General features: G+C 30.8%; 6 protein-coding genes across 14 annotated transcripts; 1 reads left to right on the top strand and 5 right to left on the bottom strand.

The window, feature by feature from the left end:
- Positions 1 to 197: 197 nt before the first annotated feature.
- On the bottom strand, positions 198 to 3,446 carry LOC106786066 (DNA repair and recombination protein RAD54-like). Its single transcript, XM_014747080.1, has 10 exons — positions 3,350 to 3,446; positions 2,955 to 3,167; positions 2,691 to 2,881; positions 2,410 to 2,612; positions 1,894 to 2,336; positions 1,563 to 1,824; positions 1,296 to 1,467; positions 816 to 1,221; positions 584 to 747; positions 198 to 507 (listed from the first exon to the last, which is right to left on the bottom strand). The coding sequence occupies exons 1-10, from the start codon at positions 3,350 to 3,352 to the stop codon at positions 312 to 314; spliced, it is 2,253 nt and encodes a 750-aa protein (XP_014602566.1). The 5' UTR covers positions 3,353 to 3,446; the 3' UTR covers positions 198 to 311.
- Positions 3,447 to 3,919: 473 nt separating this feature from the next.
- LOC106786078 (adiponectin receptor protein) lies at positions 3,920 to 8,993 on the bottom strand. 4 transcript variants are annotated; one of them, XM_014747096.1, is made up of 7 exons: positions 8,885 to 8,993; positions 7,179 to 7,454; positions 7,019 to 7,117; positions 6,736 to 6,907; positions 6,229 to 6,626; positions 5,938 to 6,102; positions 3,920 to 5,792 (listed from the first exon to the last, which is right to left on the bottom strand). In XM_014747096.1, the coding sequence occupies exons 2-7, from the start codon at positions 7,422 to 7,424 to the stop codon at positions 5,658 to 5,660; spliced, it is 1,215 nt and encodes a 404-aa protein (XP_014602582.1). In that variant the 5' UTR covers positions 7,425 to 7,454; positions 8,885 to 8,993; the 3' UTR covers positions 3,920 to 5,657. The 4 variants fall into 4 exon arrangements, with proteins under 4 accessions (XP_014602582.1, XP_014602581.1, XP_014602584.1 ...); XM_014747095.1 differs by lacking the exon at positions 8,885 to 8,993 and adding an exon at positions 8,190 to 8,366; XM_014747098.1 differs by lacking the exon at positions 8,885 to 8,993 and adding an exon at positions 7,981 to 7,997.
- Positions 8,994 to 9,276: 283 nt separating this feature from the next.
- LOC106786061 (GDP-fucose transporter 1) lies at positions 9,277 to 10,958 on the top strand. 3 transcript variants are annotated; one of them, XM_014747059.1, is made up of 5 exons: positions 9,277 to 9,390; positions 9,662 to 9,748; positions 9,823 to 10,027; positions 10,097 to 10,235; positions 10,310 to 10,958. In XM_014747059.1, the coding sequence occupies exons 2-5, from the start codon at positions 9,690 to 9,692 to the stop codon at positions 10,897 to 10,899; spliced, it is 993 nt and encodes a 330-aa protein (XP_014602545.1). In that variant the 5' UTR covers positions 9,277 to 9,390; positions 9,662 to 9,689; the 3' UTR covers positions 10,900 to 10,958. The 3 variants fall into 3 exon arrangements, with proteins under 3 accessions (XP_014602545.1, XP_014602544.1, XP_014602543.1); XM_014747058.1 differs by having other exon boundaries at positions 9,636 to 9,748; XM_014747057.1 differs by having other exon boundaries at positions 9,625 to 9,748.
- Positions 10,959 to 11,066: 108 nt separating this feature from the next.
- Positions 11,067 to 13,696, bottom strand: LOC106786074 (gamma-glutamyltransferase 7-like). 3 transcript variants are annotated; one of them, XM_014747089.1, is made up of 9 exons: positions 13,279 to 13,696; positions 13,000 to 13,207; positions 12,720 to 12,877; positions 12,583 to 12,662; positions 12,225 to 12,497; positions 11,857 to 12,147; positions 11,726 to 11,792; positions 11,416 to 11,649; positions 11,067 to 11,351 (listed from the first exon to the last, which is right to left on the bottom strand). In XM_014747089.1, exons 1-9 carry the CDS (start codon positions 13,335 to 13,337, stop codon positions 11,141 to 11,143), a joined length of 1,581 nt encoding a protein of 526 aa, XP_014602575.1. In that variant the 5' UTR covers positions 13,338 to 13,696; the 3' UTR covers positions 11,067 to 11,140. The 3 variants fall into 3 exon arrangements, with proteins under 3 accessions (XP_014602575.1, XP_014602576.1, XP_014602577.1); XM_014747090.1 differs by having other exon boundaries at positions 13,000 to 13,169; positions 13,279 to 13,695; XM_014747091.1 differs by having other exon boundaries at positions 13,000 to 13,166; positions 13,279 to 13,695.
- Positions 13,697 to 13,703: 7 nt separating this feature from the next.
- On the bottom strand, positions 13,704 to 21,552 carry LOC106786072 (peroxidasin-like protein). The gene is made up of 8 exons (XM_014747086.1): positions 20,849 to 21,552; positions 17,392 to 18,163; positions 16,889 to 17,316; positions 15,984 to 16,231; positions 15,264 to 15,513; positions 15,069 to 15,187; positions 14,817 to 14,976; positions 13,704 to 14,741 (listed from the first exon to the last, which is right to left on the bottom strand). Exons 1-8 carry the CDS (start codon positions 20,869 to 20,871, stop codon positions 14,660 to 14,662), a joined length of 2,082 nt encoding a protein of 693 aa, XP_014602572.1. The 5' UTR covers positions 20,872 to 21,552; the 3' UTR covers positions 13,704 to 14,659.
- Positions 21,553 to 22,136: 584 nt separating this feature from the next.
- On the bottom strand, positions 22,137 to 24,930 carry LOC106786073 (U4/U6 small nuclear ribonucleoprotein Prp3). 2 transcript variants are annotated; one of them, XM_014747087.1, is made up of 5 exons: positions 24,484 to 24,930; positions 24,172 to 24,383; positions 23,309 to 24,095; positions 22,862 to 23,219; positions 22,137 to 22,715 (listed from the first exon to the last, which is right to left on the bottom strand). In XM_014747087.1, exons 1-5 carry the CDS (start codon positions 24,629 to 24,631, stop codon positions 22,316 to 22,318), a joined length of 1,905 nt encoding a protein of 634 aa, XP_014602573.1. In that variant the 5' UTR covers positions 24,632 to 24,930; the 3' UTR covers positions 22,137 to 22,315. The 2 variants fall into 2 exon arrangements, with proteins under 2 accessions (XP_014602573.1, XP_014602574.1); XM_014747088.1 differs by lacking the exon at positions 24,484 to 24,930 and having other exon boundaries at positions 23,309 to 24,111; positions 24,172 to 24,317.
- Between the last annotated feature and the right edge of the window lie 807 nt (positions 24,931 to 25,737).

Here is a 25,737-nt window from a genome sequence, read left to right as displayed (position 1 = left end):
TAGGTTACTATCGTATTACTCTCATTTATACTAAATCTATACATATATTGATTATTTATTTATTTATACGTATTAACAGAATATAAATTTAAAATAGAAAATGATAAAAATTATTCATTGAATTAATAATTTTATCTTAATAATAGGGCAATATATATAAATAGCGCATAGAATATAAACAATATATTTTTCTCTTATTTTGTATAACGTTGTTATATTTTATAATACTGTACAATAAATTATGATGACGCGTTATAAAATTATGTAAAAACTTTTGATTATTAAATATAACTTTAAATAATCTCAATACGTTACTCTTTTACCTGTTCATGTGAACGATGATGAAAAACAAATGAAATACCACTAGACCAACATTGTCGTAATGGAATGTCTGGTAAATGTCTAGGATTTTGACTGTGTCGCCAGTCTGATAAATCAGAATTACAATCTGATTGTTCCGGTGGACCTTTTACTTCTATTCCATTAACACATCTTGTACATTTAAACCTATAAAATATAGCAAAAGAAATACAGTATTCTAGACAACTTTATGATCAATTTTAAAACATTTTTTAAAACTTACTTCGAATGTGTATCTGAAACTGTATTTTCTTCTAATTTAAATAAGTCACGAAGATCGTTCAAAGTGAAATGTCTTGCAACATCATCTTCTTGATCAACCACCGTTGAACTCAATGCTTTTTTATGCGCTTGTCTTTGAAAGATTTTTTCCTCTATTGTGCCAGTCTATAATAAACATAATTAGATACTAGTATTTCGCAAGTAAAAAAAATTATGATTATTGCATTGCTTACACAAAGAAAACGATAAACAAAACATGGTTTTTTTTGACCGTCTCTCCAAACTCTAGCCATAGCTTGATCATCATTCGCAGGATTCCAATCTGGATCAAACATTACAAGACGATTTGCTCCAATAAGATTTAGACCACATCCACCAGCTTTAGAACTTAGCATGAATATAAAATCATCACTGTTTGGATCGTTGAAACTATCTACTATTTTTGATCTCTTTTTAATTGACATGCTACCATCTAATCTCACATATTTGTAACAACGCTTATGAGATAATTTTTCGAATAGATCAAGTGTCTGTGTATAATTAGATACAAGAACTATTTTGTCACGTGTTGTAGATTTAATGGAAGCTAAGAGACAATCTAATACCATAAATTTTCCTGATAATTCAGGTAAAATTTCCCTAAAATAAAAAAAATTTACGTAGAATATATTGTATAATTTACAACATAAAATGTATTAGTTAAAAGAACATACTTTGTACTGTAATTTGATGGCAATAATTTCGAAGCATTTTCGAATCCGTCTGATTTCTCTATTATTTTATCGTATACTAAATCAGGATGACAACATAATTTTTTTAATAATGTAATTGCAGACAGTGCAGAAAGAGTTCTTCCACCTTTTTTAGAAGATTCAGAGTTGTTTTCTAAAAGTCAAATTTAAGAGTACGGTAATATAAATATAGTTTAATTTTATTATGAAATAAAAATCTACCATAAGAGAAAAATGAAATGATGATACCTTCCATAGACTTTTTTATACTATCGCTTTGTATAAAATTTTTATAAAGATCAGTTTGCAATTTTCCCATTTTTATACAAACTACTAGCTCATGTTTTAATGGTAAATACTTTGAAAGTAAAGCACTAGTACGTCTAATAAGACACTTGTTAACAATAGTCACTAACTCTGTCAATCGTTCTTGAGCTAATTTACGTTCATTATCTGTTGCTGCAGCATCTTGCCCACGAAGTATTGGTATTTCAAATTTTCGTCTAAACTCCTAAATTTGAATTATTTTGTGAATAACGTAACACATTATTTCGTTATTAAATTATATAATTAAACTTACCTGTGCTGTTCCTAAAAGTCCTTGATTTACAAAATGAACGAGAGAAAAATATTCCAAGAGATCATTTTGTATAGGTGTTCCACTAAGTAATACCCTCCTTTTAGCTTTTAGGCCCATAAGAGCTTGATATGTTTGATTTTCTGAATTTTTCAAACGATGCCCTTCATCACATAATACAAGGCCAACTTCATCTTGATGTAAAACATGTGCATGTAATCTAAATGTTTCATAACTAATAATTAAAATTGGATTAGCACATCTTCGTCCATAAGTTTTCATAAAACCCTTAAGCTTGGTATCAATATCAGTTTTACTTCCACCATCTATTGCTAATGGGCGAACTCTGTTGTTAAGCCATTTAAAAATTTCATTGTACCAATTTTTAACTAAGGAACTTGGCGCAACGATAATTGCTTTTTCTATCAGTGGTTTACATTCTGGACCTTAAAAATAATGACATGAATAAATATTTTTATACTTTTCATAAGAGAAATAAAAAAAATAATGTATTGTTACCTTGTTTTAATAATGTCCATAAAAGAGTAATACATTGTAAAGTTTTGCCAAGACCCATTTCATCTGCCATGATGCATCCATATGCATTTTCAATGCGTTTTCCTGTCACACATTCATACATGAATTTTACTCCCTCACGTTGATGTGGTCTTAAAATATTGCATAGTAAGGGATCAACAACTACATGTACAAGTTGTTTGGACCTAAAAAACAAAATATTTTATATAACTGACAAATAATTTATATTTTTCCATTAATGTATTTGTCCTATGGTTACTAACGGATCTAGTTTTATCCTGTCGTGTTCTGATAATTCAGGAGGTACGTAAACTACTAATGCATTAGCTTCATTGGGGTCATGTAAAGCGATTCTTGGACCAGATAAACGTATACCAAGTGTACGTCCAGATAAATGGTATCCAGGAATTGGTATTTTAAATGGTTTACTTAATAATTTTCTGACTCTTTCTTCCTGTAAATTTATCAGATATTATAATAATATTTATATAAAATTTTATATCAATGAAATAATAGCTACAACTTACATGTTCGGATATTACACCTTGTGTGGCTGAAATATCTTTATCAGAAAGTGTCGCAGCTTTATGCTCAGGGATGTGTATATTTTTGGTATTATTTCTACATACTTTTTTGGAACGTTGTATTATGGGTTGTGTTCGTTTCACAAACTCCACAGTATTAGATACATCCAAAAGCAAAGGACGTTTACCTCTTTGGCTTGGAGCCGAGGAACGAATCTTAAATAAAACAAAAATACAATAATATTAATACGTACCAATTTTATTATTTATTATGACATAATAAATAATCCTAAATTTGTCATAAGAAGTAAACTTTTTCAATAACAGAAAGTAATTTTACAAAGACATCATTCTTTCACAATAGAATTTAAACAAATAATGAATAATTGAAATCGTACCATGTTAATTATAAAGCAACTAATTATATACAAATTTTAGTCAAAAATAAATCAGCATAAAAAAAGAAAACATTTTCTGCGTGATGTTTAACCTTATCTAAACATATTCAAATTTATAACTGAGAAAACAGTGGTAGAATCTTAAAGAAATAAGGTTCCTAGAAATGAAATGAAATGCAAGCATAGAAATGAATTCATTTATAGGATTATAATATTTGATTTAATACATTTTATAAACCTACGTATTTAAATAAGAATTACAAGGAATATTAATTAAAACATTTTAGTTATTTTATATTTTCTTCATGATAATGTATTTGGTGGTAACATTGTAAACAAGGATAGAAAATGGTAAAAGTGATAAATACCGCCAAATTCAAATAGCTTAATCTTTTGAGCTTTCTTTTTAAACTGGAATGTTTTGCAGTAGAGGGCAGAAAACATTATTAGCTAAAGTAGTGTTATTGTAATATAATCTAAAAGTCGTTCTTAATCAGAAAATAAATTAACATTATAGTCTAAAAATAATTTTGTATAATAACTAAAAAACATAATCAATGTATTATACTGTTACATATGAGATGCATATTTATTTGGTTTCTTTATTAATTTATTAATAGTACTCATATTTTTATTTGTGTAAAAAGTTTAACAACATTCTTTCTAAGTACTAGATTTTTTGACAATAACATAAAATAATATTTCAACATTTTCTTATCTTAGACTGACAGAAACGTATAACACATTGTTTTCCAAAAAGAAAATTAAATATTTTGAAGTATTAAATTACAAATCTGATGTTTTAAGGAGTTAATGAAAGAAACTTGGTAATAAACTAAGAGATAAGCTTTCTAGAATTATAGGTTAGATAGAAATATAAAATAAATAAGTACATTGTAGAGTACCATTAATTTCTGTTACTAATTACTAATCGTAACTATACGATAATAAATGATACGGATCTGTCAATCTGTGTGTACCTAGGTTTCAGAATTAATTATTTAATAAATAGATAATATATCAATCATAATTTACCTATCCAACACTTGACAGCTACAAAAATATATAATTCCGATATAGACTATAATTGGAAAAAAAAGTTTAAGCGCCGAAACATCGAGAGTAAAAAAACAAAAAAGAAACAAAAAAATTTAAATATTGCACTACATTCGTAATAATCATAAGAATAAATAGGTTTACATTGTTTTAACAATGAATGTGATCAAAATATATTACGATTTTCAGAGTGCTTATACTATAAAGTCATTTGTATTTATGGTTGGTTCCTAGTTCTCAGACATAAACTTTTGTTGCATTTTTTATATACTTTCTTTTATACTTTACATTAGTTTTAACTTTCTCAAGTGGCTGTGTAAAGTATAAAAGTAAGTTGAACAAGAGTTTAATTATTATCATTGTAATATTTATAATTAATATTAATCTTATTTTCACATTATTATATTATTATTATTATATTATTGTTATTATTAACGATTTGAACTAAAGAATCACGCATTGAATTTAATTACTGTTGCTTAGACAGCCACTTTCTGTACTGTAGCCCTTGTTTCACTGTACATATATCTTAGTATTAAAATCTAATTAATCTAATAAGTAAAGATCACAAGTATTTATCTCCAACAGTTCAAGATTGAATCTAAGGCAGACCACAGAATTTTATTATGCAATGGATTTAGATGAGACTGTATAAAAATTGACCTTTAGCAAGAGACGTAGTGTAATTGCGATAGACATTTTTTCTGATACAATACGGTTTGATTTATAAACACGACTTTTAACTATTGTAGATATCTATGTAAAACAGTGATTTAAATACGATATATATAACTAACGAATCTGTCATCAAAAGTAGAATTTACTCGAATCACCAAGACTCTGGCTAAAGGTTAATATAAAAATGGCATTTTTACCATAGAGAACTGTTTTATATATAATCCACTGTTGAATGTAACTTGCGTTTTTAATGAACTATTATCTTTTTATAGACTGAGTGTAAAAATATATTAAATTCTGAATTTTATATAATTAGCCAATTATAAAAAGCATATAAATTTGATGCAAATTAAAGTGCTCAAAATACATGATTTACTTGCATTTAAAAATGTAATGTTACTTGTATGTTATTAATAACATCACAATTATCGAAAGAAATTTTTGTGGTCAAGTCCTTAATAACACCAATTTATATGTGATAACTTTAGGAATCCTTTTAGTCTTATTACAGTTATGCAGAGAGAAGACATTCGACAAAATATTGATAATATACTCATAGTATATTGTTACATGTTCAAAATGCTATCACCTGAGCTGGATTTGCACAATCGCCTATTGTCATTCTATGCATTGCCATTTCTGTTATACCGTGATAATGAACAAAAGCAGCAGCAATTACTAATACGTGGAAGATTTGATGACTCTGAAACTAAAAACCATAATATTTTTTAGCTATTTAAGTTTACACAAATCGAGTTTATAAATAAATAACTAAATATATGGAAGAAAGAAAATGAATATCAAAGAGGATCATAAAATAAAATAAATAATATAATAAATGTTTTAACATTTACCCAAATATCAAATTTTCCAGGGAAAAATCGTTCAGGTACTCTTAATGCATAAAACAGTGCACCCAAAATATACAGACTTCCCATTAGTATCAACCAGCCAAGTGATGCTTGACTAATTGCTTTGAACCAGCCTTCTGTTATAGCATAATGAACAGCAGGTATTACCTACGAAATATTTTAAGTTACAAAATAACAATAATTTATTATGTGATAAACACTTTATATTATCTTTTTTCTTATTTTATATTATATATGGGAATACATACATATAACCATACAGATAGTACTTACCCCACTAAGGCCAAAACCCATAAAAATGCCAGCTCTAAGAGGCCTATAATTGGGTTCACCAAATCTTTCCCACAATGATACTACAATACTTGTTATACCAAGCACAACCACCACGGATAAATAAATAAGTTTAGGTTGGTAGTCACAGTAAAAACCGTAATAAAGCCATGGTACAAAACTACCCATGATGAGCATAGCTATTCCACAATAATCTAATTTGGAAAATAATTTCCCTACACATTCGCTGTGGCAGTGGACTGTATGAAAGGCAAATGACAATCCTAAACAAATGATAGCACCTGCAAAGAAGGTACCGAATACTAATTTTTCCTCCAATTGGATTTCTATGGGAGGTTGCGTTAGGAAAAAGATAGCTATGCCAATAAATGCCACACAACCTACAAAAAAATAAGTATTATGAATATATATAATAATAGAGGATTCATTTCTTGTTAAATTATTTCCCAATACAAATATAGAATATTTTCCTGAAATATTTTAATTTACCAAGTAAATGTGTCCAGATGTTGCCAGTTTCTGTATGAATACGGAAAATACTTCTGAAGCAAGCATAAAATGATGGTAACGGTGGTCTATGACCAGCATGTAAGAAATCGTTATCTTGCAACCACCGAGGTAAATTTCTAAAATGACATTGCTTCCAAGATGCTTCCCAGACCTATAATATGCTATTATTAGTTACAAACTAATTTATAAAAACTAAATTTATATTAATCTGTGTGTAAAAGTTAAGATTAGTAGAAATTTATCTAACATTTGGATACTTTACCTTACGAACAAATTCCTCAGCTTGTTCAGCAGCATTATGAGCCAAGGCACCAAGATCAATTTCATCACTTAATACTCCTGCTTTTAATACTTCTGTCATCTAGAATTAAAAATGATTATTGTAATATAAGAAAGACATAAATATTTTATTAGTACAGTACCTCACAATCCAAAAGATGATCATCTTCAGGAGTAGACGGAAGGGGACATCCAACCCCATCCTCTTCTTCTGCCAAACAGCTGGCATCATCGTCTTCTAATAATTCTTTAACTTCATGCAGACCTGGAATTTCACTGTTTAGCAATATACGGTCGCTCCATGGTATTCTATGACGAAGTCCTAAGTCTCCTGATGTATTAGGATTATTATCTTTGTCTTCAATAATATCATTCTCGTATTGCGACATATTTTAGAAATATTATGTCCAATTCTTAACCTACAAGATAATATAACCATTTATGTACCCAATATTTATTTTCCTTTTTTTTTCATAAAACAATCATTTCTATATTTTCATATTAATACAAAAAAATTGACTGCCACTGATTTTGAAATATAACGAATTTAATATTGTTAATATAACATTTGGAAATTTGTCGACGTTTAATATAATTAATCGCGGGCGAACGTAATATGTAAGATGTTCAATATTAAATTGACAACAATGCAGTTGTATTCTTGTCACAGCTGATAAAATCGTAATTATTAGATATCATAGTATTTTAGAAATATTACGGAATTATTCATTAATTGTCACTTTCATACTACTTAGAGGTTACAACTTCTTACATAATATGGTATAGTAATTATATATTTTTAAAGAATTAAAAAAAAACGGTATATACTTTAACCTTATTATTTTTGAGCTTATCACTACTACGAAACTGTTTTACCGAGTATGTATAATTTCCATGTATTCGATGAAACGTAATTAAATTTCGTTTTATTGAGCAAGAATTTACCTAAATATACTTGTATATGTATCAATAAATCAAATCTATGCAGATTATATAAAACATAGACCAAAAAAATATTCCGATCAAATAAATATCATATACATATATATACATATATATATATATATATATATATATGTATGTATAGATATATGTAATACAACATATATTATCTTAATAGGTATTAATATTGTTAAAATTAATTTGCGTTGTACCTGTTGCGTGGTAAATATTTTCCCAGTTTATTACATTTGAGTATTATAATATCAGTAAGGAATTCTAAAAAGATGTCAGCAAATTGAACACACCAACTACGAAGTTTTTGTGTCAACGGAATTAGCAACTCTGCCTGTTACTACCGACAGAATCCGAAGACGTCAGATAACATATAATATACCACGTGCATCAAAGTATATATATATATATATATATATATTACACACACACACACGCGCGCGCGCGCGCGTACGCAATACAAATTATATATATATCTATATAAGTAATATAATTGGTGTGTGCATTACTGTTGGAAACTTCCAGAGAAAGAGTTATTTTATTATGAAAGCCATTCAAAAATATTTTGTGGTCGAAGTCCAAAATTTTGACATCAATGTAATTTAACCTTTATCTTTTGAAGATAAACTTTATGTACTATGCAAAACGAGAGAATTAGATACGGTAGAATTTTAAATGTTTTCTACGAGGAAAATAAAATGAAAATTGAATATTGCGTAACTAATCTAATACATTATACACATTCAAAAGTCAAGATTATTATAGATTATTATCAAATAATATATATTAAAATGTAATAAATGAGAATATTGTTTTTTTATTAATATCGCGAAATATTTTGAAGTAAAATTAATTTGACGAAAGTATGTAGTAAATATTGTAACTTAAGGCTTACGTTTTCCACACAAACGATGTGTGAATGAATATAATTTCTATTAACAAGACACCCCATATAAGATCTAATAAAGAATATTAAACAACGAAATGTGACGTAATGACTTCCATAAACAATATATTGGAAATGATAAAGAATTAAATGTTTCTCTTTAATGCACGTTGTTTAATATCTTTGAAAACTGCCCTTAATGTTTTGTCCTCAGAAACGTATTCTGATTGGTCATAGAAAAAATATGTTGAATAACTTTCTTCACTTAGGTTATTTATTTCTGTAAGTAATGTGCAACTTCTACAAATGACTTAAAGGTGTATACTTATGCTACTTTTAATATATAGATAGGAGTATTTCTCTTAATTTTATATATGTCAAAATCTATTGTATATTTGAAGTGAGTTTAATACTCCTTCAATGTTTTTTATTTATGTCTTTAACTATGATTGGATTGGAATGATTGACAATACGTTATTTAAGTGAATCATTTCTATTTATTACAGTATAAATAGGTACAGAAAATGTTACTATTTATTAATAATTCTTATCAGAAGTATGTTTGCAATCTATTAATAAAACTGTTCTGTTAAAATGTTTTTTATAGCAGATTAAATACATTTCTCAATTATGTGATATTTGTTTCTATTAAATATTATATTTTATTATATAATTGAAAAAATATACTTAAGTTTCTAATATTTCTTTGATACTTTCTGTTATTATGAATTAATAAATTAATTTGAAAGGGCTAATTTAGATGTCAAATCATATACTTTGTCATAGTTAGAAGTATGATGCATTTTCTGTAAAGATGGATATAGAAATTTTATCAAGATATTCTTATATAGCATCAGTCGTTGCTATTTATTGGTACGTAATGGTTTTATATATAATATAGTTCTTGTTTTAATGAAATAATAAGAAAATATTGAATTATTTTTTAGGATTGTGTCAATTTTGACAGTCTTTGTAAATAAGGCACTGTTGTCTAGTAAAACTGTAAATTTGGATGCACCATTATTTGTGACATGGTTCCAATGTATTGTGAGCGTTGTTATATGTGTAACTCTTAGTAATTTATCTATATTGTTTCCAAAATATCTTAAATTTCCCAATGGCAATCCGTTTAAAAAAGAGACGATTAAAAAGGTATTATTTTTAAATCTATTGTCTTAATTCTATTATAAGAATTTAGCAGATATTATTCTTATTTTATAGATATTGCCATTGTCCATACTTTTTACTGCAATGATAGCTTCAAACAACTTATGTTTAAAATACGTTGGAGTTGCATTTTATTATGTGGGCAGATCATTGACTACCGTGTTTAATGTTATCTTTACTTATATAATTCTTGGTAATAATTGTGTCTATATAAATTTTAAAAATATACTAAAAAAATACTAAACAAATTTTGCTTTACATTAACAGGACAAAAAACTTCAATGAAGAGTATTTTATGCTGTACTATGATTGTCGCTGGATTTTGGCTTGGCGTTGATCAAGAAAATGTTGCAGGTTCTTTGTCTGTTTTAGGAACAATATTAGGTGTAGTTGGATCATTAACACTCTCTTTATATTCGATTCATACTAAACATATTCTTCCTGCAGTAAATCAAAATATTTGGTTACTTTCTTATTATAATAATTTATACAGTATTTTCCTTTTTATACCCTTAATGTTATTTAATGGCGAACATTGGGAAGTTTACAATTACGACAAACTTGGAGAACCTTTTTTTTGGAGTGCAATGGTCATAGGTGGTATTTGTGGTTTTGCAATTGGTTATGTTACAGCTCTTCAGATAAAAGTAACATCTCCTTTAACGCATAATGTCAGTGGTACTGCAAAAGCTTGTGCACAAACTATTTTAGCAACATATTGGTTTAACGAACACAAGTCATTTTTGTGGTGGACTAGCAATGTTATTGTTTTAAGTAGTAGTGCAGCTTATGCTAGATTTAGACAACTTGATTTAAATGCTGAGTACAAAGCAGAAAGATTGCTATTAAAAGTATAATATTATAGATTATATATATATATATATAAAGTAGGATACGATATTATATAAAGAGAGAAAGTTCCTACTTTATTTTCATTTAGTATAATTTATTTAACAGTTAAACTATGAACAATTTTTTTTTATATTAAATATAATAAATAATATTATTATGGTATATATTATAAAATAATGTAATATTCATAAATATTTGTGTATACTTTATATCATTGTATCAAAATTATATAAAAAGTAAAAATCTTCAAAATCTAGATGCAAGACCGCCTCCACGGCTATCGGAATGACTTGTTATCAAATCTCTATGTTTTATAATAGCATTTACACTTTTTGATATTGAAATGGCATCAATATTTGAAACAGGCATTGATAAATTTGATTTATTTTGTAATACTGTTTTTAATATGTGTGATTGATCATTTTCTATACTAATACCATCAGATAAAAGATAGTATCTAAAAAATAAACAGTATATATATATATATGTATGTATATATGTATAGTTTAAAATGGATATACCTTGGATGCTCAATGGCAGTAGAAACATTTAAGCCACGTACTATCAAATGGTATAAAAGTTGACTACTTAAAATTGTATCATCAGTTCCTAATACTCCACGTAATTCACACGGTTTTTCTTCATTATGGAAAATAATTGGAAGTAGAGTTGATAAATCGTTATCATTACCAGTCTTATCTAGTAAAAAACCAGTGCCAGTCATATGAATTGATCCTAAAGGTGCACTTAATCCACTGCATAATTTAAATTTAAAAATTTAATATATATTTATTTTTTGTATTATATATAATAATATAGAAAAATACTAACGTTAAAACACTGACATAAGAATCTTGTCCATCCATCACCATGACACCAGTGTATCTTTCTTGTTCAACTAAAACAAATTGAATTAATTAGCAAATTTATAATTCTTTTTATAAGTTATATTTATTACCAACCATTTTTTATCATGTCTGATGACCTTCCATTAGAATGCAATAATGTTTGAGCAACAAGACCCATAGTTTCAGTCTTTGATGCAATTTCGAATGATATTTTGAGATCTTCTAGTGCATTTATAGAAGTTTCAAAATCAAATACACCTGAAGGATAGTATAATGAATGTTTATAAAAGGAAGTCTTTTTTGCTATACTTATCTCAGGTTTGTAATTTGCCAATTGTAATAATAATTCTTCCTTTTTAACTTCATCACGTAAAAGTTTCAACGACAAAGTCCCATTGTATAAAACTGAAAAGAAAATTATGTTACATGTTATGTATATATTATCATAATTTTATATAATAATGAATTTTCAAATTTTTTACCAATTGTGCCATTTTTTGCAACAGCATCTAACGTATCTGCAAGATCATTTAATCTTAAAATATCACCAGCATTTATATGACCATAAAGCATCCCATAGTCGCTATTATTTGATAATTCATATTCTAATTCTTTTGATATTACAAATCCTGTTCTAGCTAATTTTGCTGCTGGTTCTATAAGTTCATTCCATGGTAAAACTCCTTTTAAAATATGAGCGAATTCTAGGCCTTTCAAAACAGCAGGTAAGCGTATTCCTAGTGTACCAAAAATACCTATATTTTATAGTAATAAGAATTACTAAAATCGATCAAACCATCAACGATTTTTTGAATACAATTTTGATTAATTTATACTGACCTCCAACAGTATTGTTCGCAAAATTGATGACTAATGGTTCTGATTTATCTTTATGACTATATAATATCATATAGCCACCTCTGAAGGAATTAAAATTGTATATATATTTAACAATATATATTCCTTAAATTACTTACCCACCAAGACCTGTCTTATGTGGAGCTACTACTGTCATGCATACGGTAGCTGCTATAGCTGCATCTATTGCATTACCTCCCTTTCTTAATATTTTAGTACCTATTTGCGAGCAATTAGTGTAATCTGTGGCAACAGCACCATGAATACTACTATTGGCCTAAAAATAAAAATTAATACTTATAATTTTGTTTGAGATCCTTATAAAAAAAACAAATATATATTTGTTCAAAATGTGTTAATTTGTGTTTAAAATGTGCTAATATGTATTAAAATATGTACCTGCAGTAAATTACTAGCGTAAACCAATTGTAATACTAGTATAGTTGTTATAGCGAAGGATAAAATAGCGAAACAACAAACAATTAATTTCATACTACCTCCACAACAGTGGCTTAATTTACATTTGTTAGTTTTGTCCTGTGTCAAGGGACATTCTTCTGTTAATCCTTCTAAAAGTTTAATGTTTATCCAAAAAAAAAAACATGATCTGTTTTAATAATTGATTAAGAAATATTTTAAACATTTTCTGAATATATAATTTAACTTTATTACACTTACGTCTGTCGCAATAACTCATTTTTCGAATTAATAATTATGCGATTAATTTTAAAGAGCATCTATGTTTATTTTAAATAATATTGCTTCCTTCTATATAAATAGATGTTAGCATACTGTGTCAAAATAACTGTAAACTCGTTAACCTTATTTATAATTCTAGTTGAATCTATTTTTTTCCTTCGACGTATCATCCGAAATTATAACGTTTATAACGAAACTATAACAAGTTTTTCTTATAATATTTAAATAATGTTTGCCAAATTTAAGCTTTTACTTTAATATCAGATTTTTGATTTAATTTGTTTGTTTTGTATACTTTTGCGTTGCCATAAGATAACTCCTACGTCACTTACCAGATGGAGTTGCGATAGAGTTAAATATACAACTTACTATCATACAATTAGAAATTAAAGTTGTATAATAAAATTCTGTAATTTGTATTGAATTCTAAATCCAAGCAACTCATTATTTTACTCACCAGTAAGCCTATGAAATATAATATATTATACAATCAGATATTTTTTTAAATAAATGACGCAATCGTACAACGAATAAATTGATCACTGACTCTATCAAATTACATAGAAAAAATGAAAATAATATAAAAAATTAATATTAGGATTTTATCGATTGAATAAAATAATAGATATTAATACATTGAGATGACAAATTTTGTTGCATGAATTCAACTATGCTTATATTCTTAGTATTAAAAATAAAGCCCGTTAAAAATGTTTCTCTTTTATTCTGTAATAACACTTTTTTTTCTTTTTTAATGATTTCACGTTCCAGTTGTACAAAAGAAGGCTGAGTTCTTTATAGAGAATAACAGTAATAATGGATGCGAACGCCATAGAGGTCTTGAACGTTTCGCAATTTGGTGTAGCTCCGTTGCTAGGTAATTTTATGTATTCTTCTTAAGGAGAATGGTACTGACCTTCTCTTTCTCTTTCTCTCTTTCTCTTTCTCTTGATCGTTATCGTGTCACAATGGTAGTACGGTCAAGTAATTTTCAATCGTAATAACAACATGAAGTAAAATATTATAATATAACAAGGAAAAAGGGCAAGTAGCCCGAGGTGTATACGAAAGAAACCTTCGTTGAACCGTGTTTTTCTTCATTAATAGAGAAACTGGTATTCATGTTTATGCATACAAGAAGACGTATCGTTTTACGATACGCAAATAAACGCGACATTACCCTGACTTGACACAAGATTGTCGTTGAGTTCATTATAATAATAATAAAATAAAATAAAATTAAAAAAAAACACAACGCATCTTTCTGGAGTATTAGGTAATCTTACATTCTCTAGTAAAGTCAGGAACAGAATTAATGATCACGATCAATGGTTGTTACGTTTGATCGAATCGAAACAATTTAAAAAGCGTCTTCTTTTTCTTTCCATACCATCAGATTCGGACCTACGCTTATATGTTCTGTACAGTTCGTCATGAGATTTCTGAAAATGTAATAATAATTTTCTTGATACGATGAAAAATTATAATATCATTATCTCGTTGTTCAATATACTTACAAGAAAGGATCTCTCAAAATGAATGCTCTTGGTTGCATTAATTTCAAGTGATCTCCGTTGTTGCATAGAACTTGTGCCATCGTACTCTTACGAATTTCTTCCAATTGATTTATCGTGAAGGATCCTGGCGTATTAGCATTTTCGTACCAATACCTATCGCCTGTTAAAACGATTTGATAAGACGATTACCAAAAATAATGTTTTATTAGTCATTCTAATGAATTTAAATGACAGATATTGATTTTCTATTACCCAAACGAACATTTCGGAAGGTACGTCCTAACAAACAGAGGAAAGTTGGTCCAAGGACTGAATTAGCCACTGGTGCTTCTGAGAGTGCTCCTGTTACTAAGTCTATGTCTTCAGCTTTCCTATTTCAGAAAGAAAAAACATCAACTTACGACTTTTCAAGCGATACCTTATAAATAAACATATAATATATTTTACTTGTAAACTTGTCGTAATCTTTCAACTATGTCCTTGGCTATTGTGCCTTTAAGATCCTGAAAGTTGGTAACGTCTGGTAAACCGCAAAATGTTCGCCATTTGACGTAAGATGGTAAACCATGATCCCTGCCTTGTTGGATGATTTGAGCAGCATAATCAACGGGCACGTCGTTGCTCTTCCCATCATGGAAATACCGCTCGAGAAGGATTTCGTTCAAGCCGGGGGGTAGAGGCTTCCTAGAATGTCCCGCTGTCGCGGAAATTAGACCTTGCATCCTAGATCGTCATTAAAACCAAGTTCTCATGGGACAACTTGTCGGAGAATCTCCTGATGATTTTTTTTTTTTCTTAATCAAGATTTCGTAGTTATACGAAAGTTTTTATTTTTCTTGAAATGTCACATTGAATATATGCGTATACGAGGTGTAAACGAAATATTTCAACGTCTTTGTAATTTTTTGATTGATTATGTATGAGAAATAATAATATTTAAAAAAAAGTCACGAATAAAGAAATATAAATGTCAAATAAATGTTTGTTTTTGGGGGATTAAGAACAATTTTAGAACTTTTTGATCACACCACTTATACACACATATGTATGTAGGTATTTATATATATGTACCTACAGTACATAAGACCGATAAATTTCTATTAATTTTTATTCGATGACCAGCAAAATTCGATCGTAAAAAAAAGGATACGAGTAATTTGGACTGACCTGTAGCTCCTGCTATCAATCGATCGATCGCACCCGCCTCATACAACTCTTGTGGTGCGTAAAAGGCCGAAAGGAGAGATCTTTCGCCAGATTTTAAAGCGGATCTAGAGTCCACAAGATCGAGCGTCTTCGGTGTTAATGCAGCAACGAAGAAAAGACCTGCTGAGGCTGCCGAATTCGAGATAGTTGCATCGGTACGTGAATCGTATCCTCGAAAGTATCTTTCATGGGATAGCCGCAAGTCAAATCTTTTGGTTCAGAAAAAAATAACAGGAGCGTGAAATCTTCATGAGTATACTAATAAATAATGATAATGAAAGTGAAGATTAATATTTTTTTCATATATATGATAATTCGTTAGAAGCAAATTTATAATATGAACATGATAGATCTGATATCATATTGTGATATTAGTATGATTAATGTAAGATGTATCGGAATGGATAACAGCAGAAGACAGGGAGTAAGTACAAAGACATGTGAACAACTTGACAAATGGAAGTACGAGGGAGGCTCAGTGTTAAGATGAGCAATCTCTGATCGGTCCGTTGGAACCTTAGCGTTCTTATCTCTCAACGTATAAGTTGGCAAATGAACGGCAAAGGGCAGCAGACGAGTCGTGATCGACATACACGTGCAGAGATATTAATAGCTCGGCACGCTGATGCGATCAAGTTAACGGCACGTTTATACTCGATTTGCTGTCTCTTTATGGAAATGCGTTAGCGTTTCGACGCATTGCTTAGAACAGAGCAACGCCTTTAAATCCGTTGAGATCGATGTAACTGTTCGTTTACGGTTAATGAGTTACGGGACTTTAGAAGAAAAAGAGTTTTGTAAAAGTTGAAAAAAAGAGAAAAAGAAAGACAGTAAAGAAAAAAGAAGATAAGAGAAGGAAAGCCTACTTGTTCAAAGTTGTTTCTCCAAGTATGACAGGTAGGAACTCGTTATAAGTTATATGTTGCATTTCTGCGATGACGATTCTTCTAGCTTCCTGATAGAGTTTCTCGTCGTCCCACTGAGGATTCAACTTGGCCAATTGCTCGGCTACTCGATTGTGTTCACGAAGAAAGATTACATGCATCAATGTTAAGCCAGGATGTTCGTTCACTCTGGAATCACCACTGAGGAAACAAGGGAAAGCTTTGTTCACACTTCTACAAGTTTCAGACTCCAGTGATGGCATCGGTAAGTTTCTTCTTTGAGTATTCAACAAGCCACCTTTGCCCGATCGCAAGGCTTTCGATGTTTCCTCCGAGCTACCGTATAACGGAGATAAATCCAAGTAAGAGGAGGCTTGATTAATCTGCTGTCGTGGACCCAGCTTGCAAGCCTGTATTTATTTGATTCTTCACAATGACACGGAAGTTATTAGAAGAAGTATATATTAATTGTAGGAGATACTTACATGTAAGGAATTACCAGGGTGTGGTGCAGATCTAGAATACTCCATACAGCCAATCGCATTATCAGCTTGAATGGGTAAACATTCAGGATGAAAATTTTCATAATCAACGTCGCAACATTTCAATCTAGTACCATCCGGTAGTTCCATTCTAGGTGTATGGGCTAGATCGTGAGCAAGAAATTGGGCGAATAACGCTGTAAGTGCCATTAAATATGGGTGCTTTAGATCTTGACCACCCGAGTGAACACGGGAGGAGACTTCCCTGGCACTGGGTAAATTGGTTCGTGGTAAAGACACTCCATCTTGATATTCTGGTGGTAGAAATCTAACATAGGCTTCCAAAGCAGCACCCCAGGTCGGATGTAACACGTTATTGCATCTTCCAGTATGTGTTCTATATTTTGGATCGATCTTTTTGCATTCAGACATGATCTTCAAAAAATTTGGGGAATCATAACAGCCAAACGCAACAACTGAAGGTAGAACCGAAGAAGCCTCTTTTGAGGACATGTTCAAAGCTTCTACTAACATCACAGCCATCGTTTCGATTCGTAAAGCTTTTCTTGAAAGATTTAGAGCACCTTCGGACATTTCATGAGAAGCACCAAGATACCACGAGGGTGATCCTCGAGTCAGATGCGTCCTCGAGTTTAGAATAGTCTGTTCCGCTTGTTCGTACCTTTCCATCGAGGCATTCGTACGCCTACCCAGATCTTGCAGCATCCTCAACGGCAAGGTCGTACTCTCAGCGAGCGCCAGCAACGCGAAGAATCTGCGGATCGGAATCTAAGGATAGAAAATACCTACTTATCCACTTTCGCAGCATGGAATACTGCAAACTCCTTCCTTTTATACGTTCTTTACTAATATATCTCCTATAGGGTATACACTCTTTTTATTATTTTCCCCTTATTATTATGCAGCGATTGTCTTGGCAAATTTCAATGACCGTGTTGCACCACACAATCCGACAGTGACGTGATACGATCGTATTCGAAAGAAGACAATCAAAGGGGTGGCTACGAAGATATGTATTGCATATATAAGGATTTGCATCCTTACGCGATATTCGTATTTGCATTGTCTTAAATAGAATTCCATTAATCTTGCTAATTTTGAAATTTATTATCGATTCTTAGTTTATTCATTATATTTTTTAAATTCGTTAAAAAATTTACAACACTAAGTATATTCGATTTTCGAACTTCGAAATTTATTATCGATCCTTAACTTATTCATTATATTCTTTGAATTCGTGAATAAATTTACAATAATAAATATATTCGATTCTTGTTATTTGTTTTAAATATTTTCACAGATTTTTATGAATATATAGAGGAAAAAATCTAATCAATCAAGAGGACATTATACATATGCACTCGATTTAGGAATATGTTCTGAAATCTTATGCGATTTTCTTTACACTAAAACGTTGCAATGGCAATAGTCGAACGTATTATTACATGGATCCTTTCGTCGTGTATCGCAATGAACTCCGAAGACCTTGTCTGTAGGATGGCATTTCGCCTCGTTCCATAGGGGCCATTGTTCGCGGCAGAACGTTTGCTGCGAACAATTTCATTCATCGCGTCGCTCGAGGCTGATTTCTCGGTACCATCGCACCTACTGATTTTTCGATGGTGGGAGTTAGTACTCATCAATTATTATATAAGATCGACAGACCAATTCGAGGTCTTCGTAGGAGGTCGGAGTTATGTCCTAACTGACATTTAGGATTCTTCCTGGTTCTTTTACGGTTTTCCTTACGTAACGACACTCTTCGCACTCCCATTATTAACAAACATCCAATACACCAGTATTTATAGAATCGATCCCTTAAGAATCGTCAATCAAACTCTTTCGCGTGATCGTCTCTATTCTAATTTCTTGTTTCTTTTTATCCCGGAAAATCGTGAGACCGTAATTACAATCTTTCCTCCTAACGATCTTCGATGATACACGCGAACGGAAATACTTCATTAGAAAAAATAAATAAACAGTTATTATTTATTAATACTTTTGTGTGTTTCTAATAATTACAGATCGAGTGATTAATTATTATCTTGATTATTATGTTAATTTTAATTCTTAAAACTCGAAATTTCTGACATTCGAATGTTGATAATATTCAATCTCCTGTTATTATTATTATTATTATTTATTTGAAACAATAAGCACATGCATATACTTTATTATTTCATTATCGATCTCTATTTAAATAGATCTTATTGCTCGCAAAGAATGCAATGTAACCTTTTATACTTGAATATATACATACATACATTTATAAAGAAAGATTCGGAGGGAGAGCAGCAAATACAAATTGTTATAGTAACATTTTTACACACTTTGCAATACTACAATTTTATAATTTTGTGCTTTTTTTTCTTCTATTTCATGTTAGAAAATATTTAAGGGTTTTATTAGAATTTCATTATGAGATTTGTGCTATTTGACCAACGGGGGTAACATGATAATTCGATTTCGTACTACAAGTGCTAACTCTAATGTAAATGCCTACACCAAAGTATTGCTGCTCAGTAATTTTTTCGTTACGTTCGTCAAGAAAGGTCAGTTACGTCTTTATGCATGGAAACGAGTGAAAGCGGAGCATACTTATATGAAGTATAATAAAGACGAAGAAGAAATATTTGTTTCGATGATTGCATTCATCGATTAAAGATTTGTTGAAAATTAATCATCGATCATCGAGATTAACATATTTTTATTATCATTTTACATTATAGAGAAAGACAGAATATATTGGTAAAAAAATACGCATTTAGTAATCTCTACAAAGCGTTGATGCTAACAAAGCCACATGTTTTTAATTGATCTATACGCGATTAATTTTATATAGTTTTAATTAAAGCTCCTTTATGGAATGTAATTTAAATAATTTCAACTTCCTACGATCAACGATGCATTGAAGTATAGATAATCGCTATTATCATCAGTTACGATTTATCTTTTTGACGAGTTCGCACGATCACCAGAGATGTAGCATAGAACGCGCGAAGACCGAATGATCTCACGTTTCCAATATCAATTAACGTCGTCAAACTATAAAGAAACTTAGATTATTCGATTAGTCTTCGGAGAACATATAAATTGCTATCGAACTACTGAAGTATTCAAAGTACGAAAGAGGGGGGAGAGAGAAAAAGAGAGAGAGAGAGAGAGAGAGAGAGAAAGATAAAGCTAGATATAGGAGGATTGAAAGGAAATTTAACTTCACGGTAATCGAATTGTTCCTGGGTAAGCAGCAGATTATTAATACTCTCGTTTTCGTTTAATCCAAGAAATGATAGTTATATTAACCCTTGTGTAGATCGTATAAATAAGGTGAGAGAAGATTGTTTTAAAAAATAAAATAAAAAATAAATAAAAAGAAGAAAAAGGAAAAAAATGCGGAAGGAAAAGGAAAAAAAAAGCAAGAATTGAAAATCACACTCACCGCGTAGCAAAGGTAAACAACATGCCTTCGGTTTGATCTCTTTTGATGTTTCAGAGATGACGTAGAACAATAAGATAAGAACAATGCACGCGAGGGTTAGTCCGCGGAAGGCGAGAACCGTTGTGTAGTTCTAAACGCACGGTGGCATTCACGCGGCTCTCGTACGTATCGCACTTTCGTAAGAAAGGCCGGAGTAAGACACCGGCAGCTTGTGCTTCTATGCCTGAGAACACAAGGAACGGGTAAACCTGAACTGAGAGCGATGCGCGAACGAAAGTAAAACTCAAGTCCGTCTGGTCTTAGCGCCTACCAAGCGGAGTGGGGCCCTCCTCGAGCCTAAGAGAGGACTAGAAGAGAGTTGACTCGTCGTAATACAGGGTGTCGACACGTTGCCGGACGTGTATATCGAAGGAGCTCTGTATACAGTGCATTATTCAACTAGTAACACGTTATACGCTAAGGTAAAAGTAGCCGAGCTATGCGTTAAGATACTGCGGTGTTACTATGAACGAGACCAAGGTTCGTTACGTTTCTCTCGTATTGTTTCTCGAACTTGCATATACACTCTTCTTCTTCTTTTTTATTTTCCATTTATCTCTTTATATATTATCTTACAATTGGGAGAGAAGGTTCCGCTTCAAAGGTGATTGTCTATCTGTCGATTAGTTTGTGATTAGTGTCAAGTATGCACGCTCGCTCACATCTACATTTTTAAATCGATCGTATAAAGAATCATGACTTGTACCCGAGCATGAAAGCTTTGAGAGTTACGTATATTGTGTGTAAATATATACTTATGTTTTTTTTTGTATGTGTGTGTGTGTATGTGTTATTTCAAGTTATCGCCGTACACCTTCTTCTTTTTTGCATAATACTTTAACGCTAGACAGGCGCTGTACGGAATCGTTGCGTTATGTTAATGGATGTGCGCGGGTCTGATTGTAGCGACAAGCGTGGATTAAGATTCTTTAAAATGACATCGTGCGAACGATAGACGCTGATGGACGACCGCATAAGACACGCCTACGTACGCTAAAAATTTATCTTGGTTACGATAATATAGCCAGTGAATGTATGTCGCGTGTAGGAAGATTGGTTTCTTCCATAAGAGTAACACTTTCGCTTCTCTTGATGATGTTTTCTTTTTTCATAAATGAAAGCGAGTATGCATAGATTGTTAAATGTAATCGTTAGTTTAATTTTTATAGATTAATTTATGCTAGGCTGCTCGAAGTTGTTAGGACTTGGATATATATATCTAGGATTAATTATGATCATTGAAGGCAGCTGCTTTTCCACAGGTATTTTATTTCACTTTTATTTCCGCACCATTCTTGTCACTGGATACATTCTTCCGAGTTTCTTGTCGTTATTTAAATTGATTAATTAATAACGAAATTTTCTATCGTCTTTTAAGATTTCACCATATAGTTACGGCTTTAAATTAAATGTCATAGATAATAATCTCTATGAGCGTACGTCATCTGTATTATCAAGAACAGCTCCACTATATGCCAGATCCCAATAATGCTCAACCTGATGTTTCTTGAAATGTTCACGTGCCATCTTTTCGATTGGACACACTTTGAACTTAATCTCACCAAAATGACGCTGCTTGCTTGTTCCCTCCCAAACGAGAACGCATTTATTCGGTACATCATTTCCATCGTTATCCTTTACGATATCCTCTTCCCATTTGATACGATGCATCATCAATCGTTTGTATTTGCTAAGTTGTTTTGCTCCTCCTTCGACAACTACGACGTTACAATCTCGAAAAAGCATTACACAACCAGTAAGGTATAACTGTTTTGCATTAGTTTCAACTTTGAACTTTTTCGATGCGTTGTTTACGAGATCGCGTATTCTAAAATAATCAAAAATTCTTGTATGTTTATGTATGTTTAATGTATATTTGTATATATTATTTTTGTCTATTTGTAACTGTAAGTATGATGTATTTTAATAAATATTATAAAATAATGTAAAATATATTTTTTTAATGATTTGTACCTATAAACAGCTACATGTACTCCAAGGCTGGTATCTTCTTTGAGTTTCCTTGCTTTCTTCTCTCTACGTTGTTCAGCTGTTAATCGTCGGGCTGCATTGGCATCCTCATGAGCTTTCAACCGTTTAGCCATTTGTTGTCGTACGTGAGCTTCGAATTTAGTAGGATCCTGTACTGCTTCGGTACCTAAGACTCGCATTAAGTTTGAGATTCGTAATTTTGGTTCTGGTGGAGGTTCTAATCCTAAACGAATTTTCTCTTGTTCTTCTTTCCATGCTTCTCGTCTATTCTGACGACGCAATTTTTTCCTTTCTTTTTTTGTAAGAAACACAGGCATGTAGATAGGTTTCAATGGATCAGCTAAAAAAGAAAGAATTTAAAATATAATTTCAGTGTATATATGTACATTATGTTAATTTACTATAATTTATTACTTTAACAAAACATACTTGGCGGTCTTATTTGTGTTGGATGTTCTACTAAATTTGTAATCGTAGAAGTTTTGATCGTAGTTGGCTCGTCTTCGTTAGGATATCCACCTGTTAATATGACAGAATCCCACCATTCAATATTTGGTACATCTTCGCTGAGAGCTTCTGTTTTCGGTGCTATTAACGCTAATTTCGTTGCCGAACTTATACCAGTCTTTCTAGCTATTTGACTAATTTCATTTTGAAGTTTTTCCAATTGAGCTTTCATACGGATTCTCTCTGCAAGTTGTTGAAATTTACCCGGTTCATGAAATTTCAATGAACGTTTATTACGTACTGCTGGCTTCACTCCAATTCTAGTATCAAAAAAGTGTGTATCTTGTATTTCTTCAGGACCCTTTGATTCTTGCAGCTGAGCTTTAAATTCTTCTCTTTTCTTTGCACGAATGTTAGCTTTTAATGTAGGTACTACCTGCGTAAGTTGTACCTCCTTTCCAGTTATGTCTACAGTCCTTCCTGATTCGTCCAAGATCAAAGGAGTTGGCTTATCTGGCACTGCGACATTACTAAGCAATCCAGAATTTAATTTGTTTCTGATTTGTGCTTGAAGCGCAGCAAGTTTTCTTGCTTTATCAGAATCTGTTTTGCTCAACAGACCTTGATTATACATACTGCCTACATTTGGCAACGAATCTCTGGCTTTGAAGAGAGGCCTTACAGGTGGTACTTCTTCTTGCTTAATAGCTTTCAATGCCCTTTTCCTTTCTTCGATCTCTCTTTGAGCATTAGCCATCATTTGTCTTATCTGAAAACAATAAAATCTATACAAACTCTTACGATATACTGTACAAGTATTTTCAAATACAGAATAAATATACTACCTTATCAGCGGAAAGTTGAGTTTCTGCAGGCTTATCATTTTTAATTTCATCATCTTTGAATTTAGGTTTCTTAGCATCCTTTTCTTTTTCCTTGTCTTCCACATGATTACGTTTTTTACTCTTCTGTGCAGCTTTGATATCATCGTATATTGCAAATATCTTCTCTGTTAATTTGGAAGCTCTTTTATCTTCCAATAAGGCGGATAGTTTATCTAGAAAAGAACAAAAAAGAACAACAATCAAAAAATAACAAATACAAATTATTCAATAAAAATTGAATTAGGTATATATTAAAAATCTCATCATTATTACCTGCTGTCTTACGCTTGTCATAGCCAGAGGTGATACAATTCACAGCCGTAGTAACGATAGCAGGTTCACCGAAGCCGAGAAATTTATTTACGGCTTTTTCAATTTGTGGCTTCATTTCATCTATCTCTTTTTTCGTTAAATACGACATTTTATTATTTTTACTCGAACTATTAAAAATGAAATGTGCAGTACAAAGTGCAAGAATATAAGTATTTTCCACAACATAACCTCCTTAAGCTTTAGGTTGAGGAGAACTTGTCTCAATCTACCGCTAGACGTCGTATATTCTTGCAAACGTATTGATGCATATTCTAATATATTTTTAGTTCCAATTGTAATTTTCAAATTCTTAATCCATTCTGAACACAAGTTTAATTGGGGCTAAGACTTACTCGTTTTAATTTTATTACAACGAATTCCTCTAAAGTGAATATAGGACAAGAGATACCAGCAACCAATCAGAATATTCAAAAGATAAGATTAGGAATGTTTACATGTAAATCTTAAACTCTAATATAATGTTTTTAACCATTATTGTTTATAAAAGTTCAAGTATTAATAATAATTCCATGGATATTGATTAATTCCAATATTTGTTTATTTTGCAGACAATTGCACATAACATTGCAAATACCCTTTATATCGATCTTTTTTGATAATTCGATATATCTCGATTGCAATTTCTTGATCGTATGAACCAATGAGGAGTTTTATTTTTATTCGAAGAATGCACCAATGAGATCGAAGCGTTTTAAGCGCGCGAGTTGCAGATATTTTTAAATCTGGACTTTTTGTGGCGATCATAATAACTGAATTATTTATAAATTTTTGTTTTATTTTCAATAATGTAAGGGCAAAGAATTCTTGATATAACAATAATTTACGTTTTTTTTATTATAAATGTAAATTTAAATTTATATAAAATATCGTTTTAATATGGAATTAATATACTTACTCTTCTTATCAGAATGGTTCATTGTAATTGTAAAAATAGATTTATATTAAACTAATGTTAAATAAAATCGTTGAACGTACGATCAATTCATGTTTCCTAAAAGACGCATGGGCACTGAGACGATGTAAGGGAATCTTATTCGAACAAAATATATAAAGGTTTTAGGGGTTGAGAGTGGTTACGCGGGTGGTAGAATAGCAGTGGACCGACAACCACAAATGAGAATGGTAGAGAGAAGTACAGTGTTCTACGCTTCCCTGGTGACCGATGAGGCCAATTCTGTGAACCACATTTGCTTC

This window comes from Polistes canadensis, unplaced genomic scaffold (genome assembly GCF_001313835.1).
Source record: "Polistes canadensis isolate GaletaPanama2010 unplaced genomic scaffold, ASM131383v1 scaffold_64, whole genome shotgun sequence".
NCBI classification, from domain to species: Eukaryota; Metazoa; Arthropoda; class Insecta; order Hymenoptera; family Vespidae; genus Polistes; species Polistes canadensis.
Note: the sequence above shows the minus strand (reverse complement) of the source record. Positions and strands in the feature narration are given on the sequence as shown.

Bases quoted from the DNA above. Each gene is read 5' to 3' on its own strand.
- LOC106786066 (XM_014747080.1), bottom strand. The intron at 2,882-2,954 runs GTAAGTTGTAGC...ATAAATTTACAG, and splicing joins AAGGTGTAATATCCGAACAT to GAAGAAAGAGTCAGAAAATT. The intron at 1,222-1,295 runs GTATGTTCTTTT...TTTTTATTTTAG, and splicing joins CCATCAAATTACAGTACAAA to GGAAATTTTACCTGAATTAT.
- LOC106786078 (XM_014747096.1), bottom strand. From the start codon at position 7,424: ATGTCGCAATACGAGAATGATATTATTGAAGACAAAGATAATAATCCT. The intron at 6,627-6,735 runs GTAAATTAAAAT...ATTTTTTTGTAG, and splicing joins CATCTGGACACATTTACTTG to GTTGTGTGGCATTTATTGGC. The intron at 6,103-6,228 runs GTAAGTACTATC...AATATTTCGTAG, and splicing joins TGGGTTTTGGCCTTAGTGGG to GTAATACCTGCTGTTCATTA.
- LOC106786061 (XM_014747059.1), top strand. From the start codon at position 9,690: ATGGATATAGAAATTTTATCAAGATATTCTTATATAGCATCAGTCGTT. The intron at 10,028-10,096 runs GTATTATTTTTA...CTTATTTTATAG, and splicing joins AAAAAGAGACGATTAAAAAG to ATATTGCCATTGTCCATACT. The intron at 10,236-10,309 runs GTAATAATTGTG...TTACATTAACAG, and splicing joins CTTTACTTATATAATTCTTG to GACAAAAAACTTCAATGAAG.
- LOC106786074 (XM_014747089.1), bottom strand. From the start codon at position 13,337: ATGCTCTTTAAAATTAATCGCATAATTATTAATTCGAAAAATGAGTTA. The intron at 12,663-12,719 runs GTAAGTAATTTA...TAATTCCTTCAG, and splicing joins CATAAGACAGGTCTTGGTGG to AGGTGGCTATATGATATTAT. The intron at 11,793-11,856 runs GTTGGTAATAAA...AATTTGTTTTAG, and splicing joins ATCAGACATGATAAAAAATG to TTGAACAAGAAAGATACACT.
- LOC106786072 (XM_014747086.1), bottom strand. From the start codon at position 20,871: ATGTTGTTTACCTTTGCTACGCG. The intron at 15,514-15,983 runs GTCAGTCCAAAT...TTTCCGCGACAG, and splicing joins ATTGATAGCAGGAGCTACAG to CGGGACATTCTAGGAAGCCT. The intron at 15,188-15,263 runs GTAAAATATATT...TTTCTGAAATAG, and splicing joins AGATTACGACAAGTTTACAA to GAAAGCTGAAGACATAGACT.
- LOC106786073 (XM_014747087.1), bottom strand. From the start codon at position 24,631: ATGTCGTATTTAACGAAAAAAGAGATAGATGAAATGAAGCCACAAATT. The intron at 24,096-24,171 runs GTAGTATATTTA...TATTGTTTTCAG, and splicing joins CTCAACTTTCCGCTGATAAG to ATAAGACAAATGATGGCTAA. The intron at 22,716-22,861 runs GTACAAATCATT...TGATTATTTTAG, and splicing joins GTACATGTAGCTGTTTATAG to AATACGCGATCTCGTAAACA.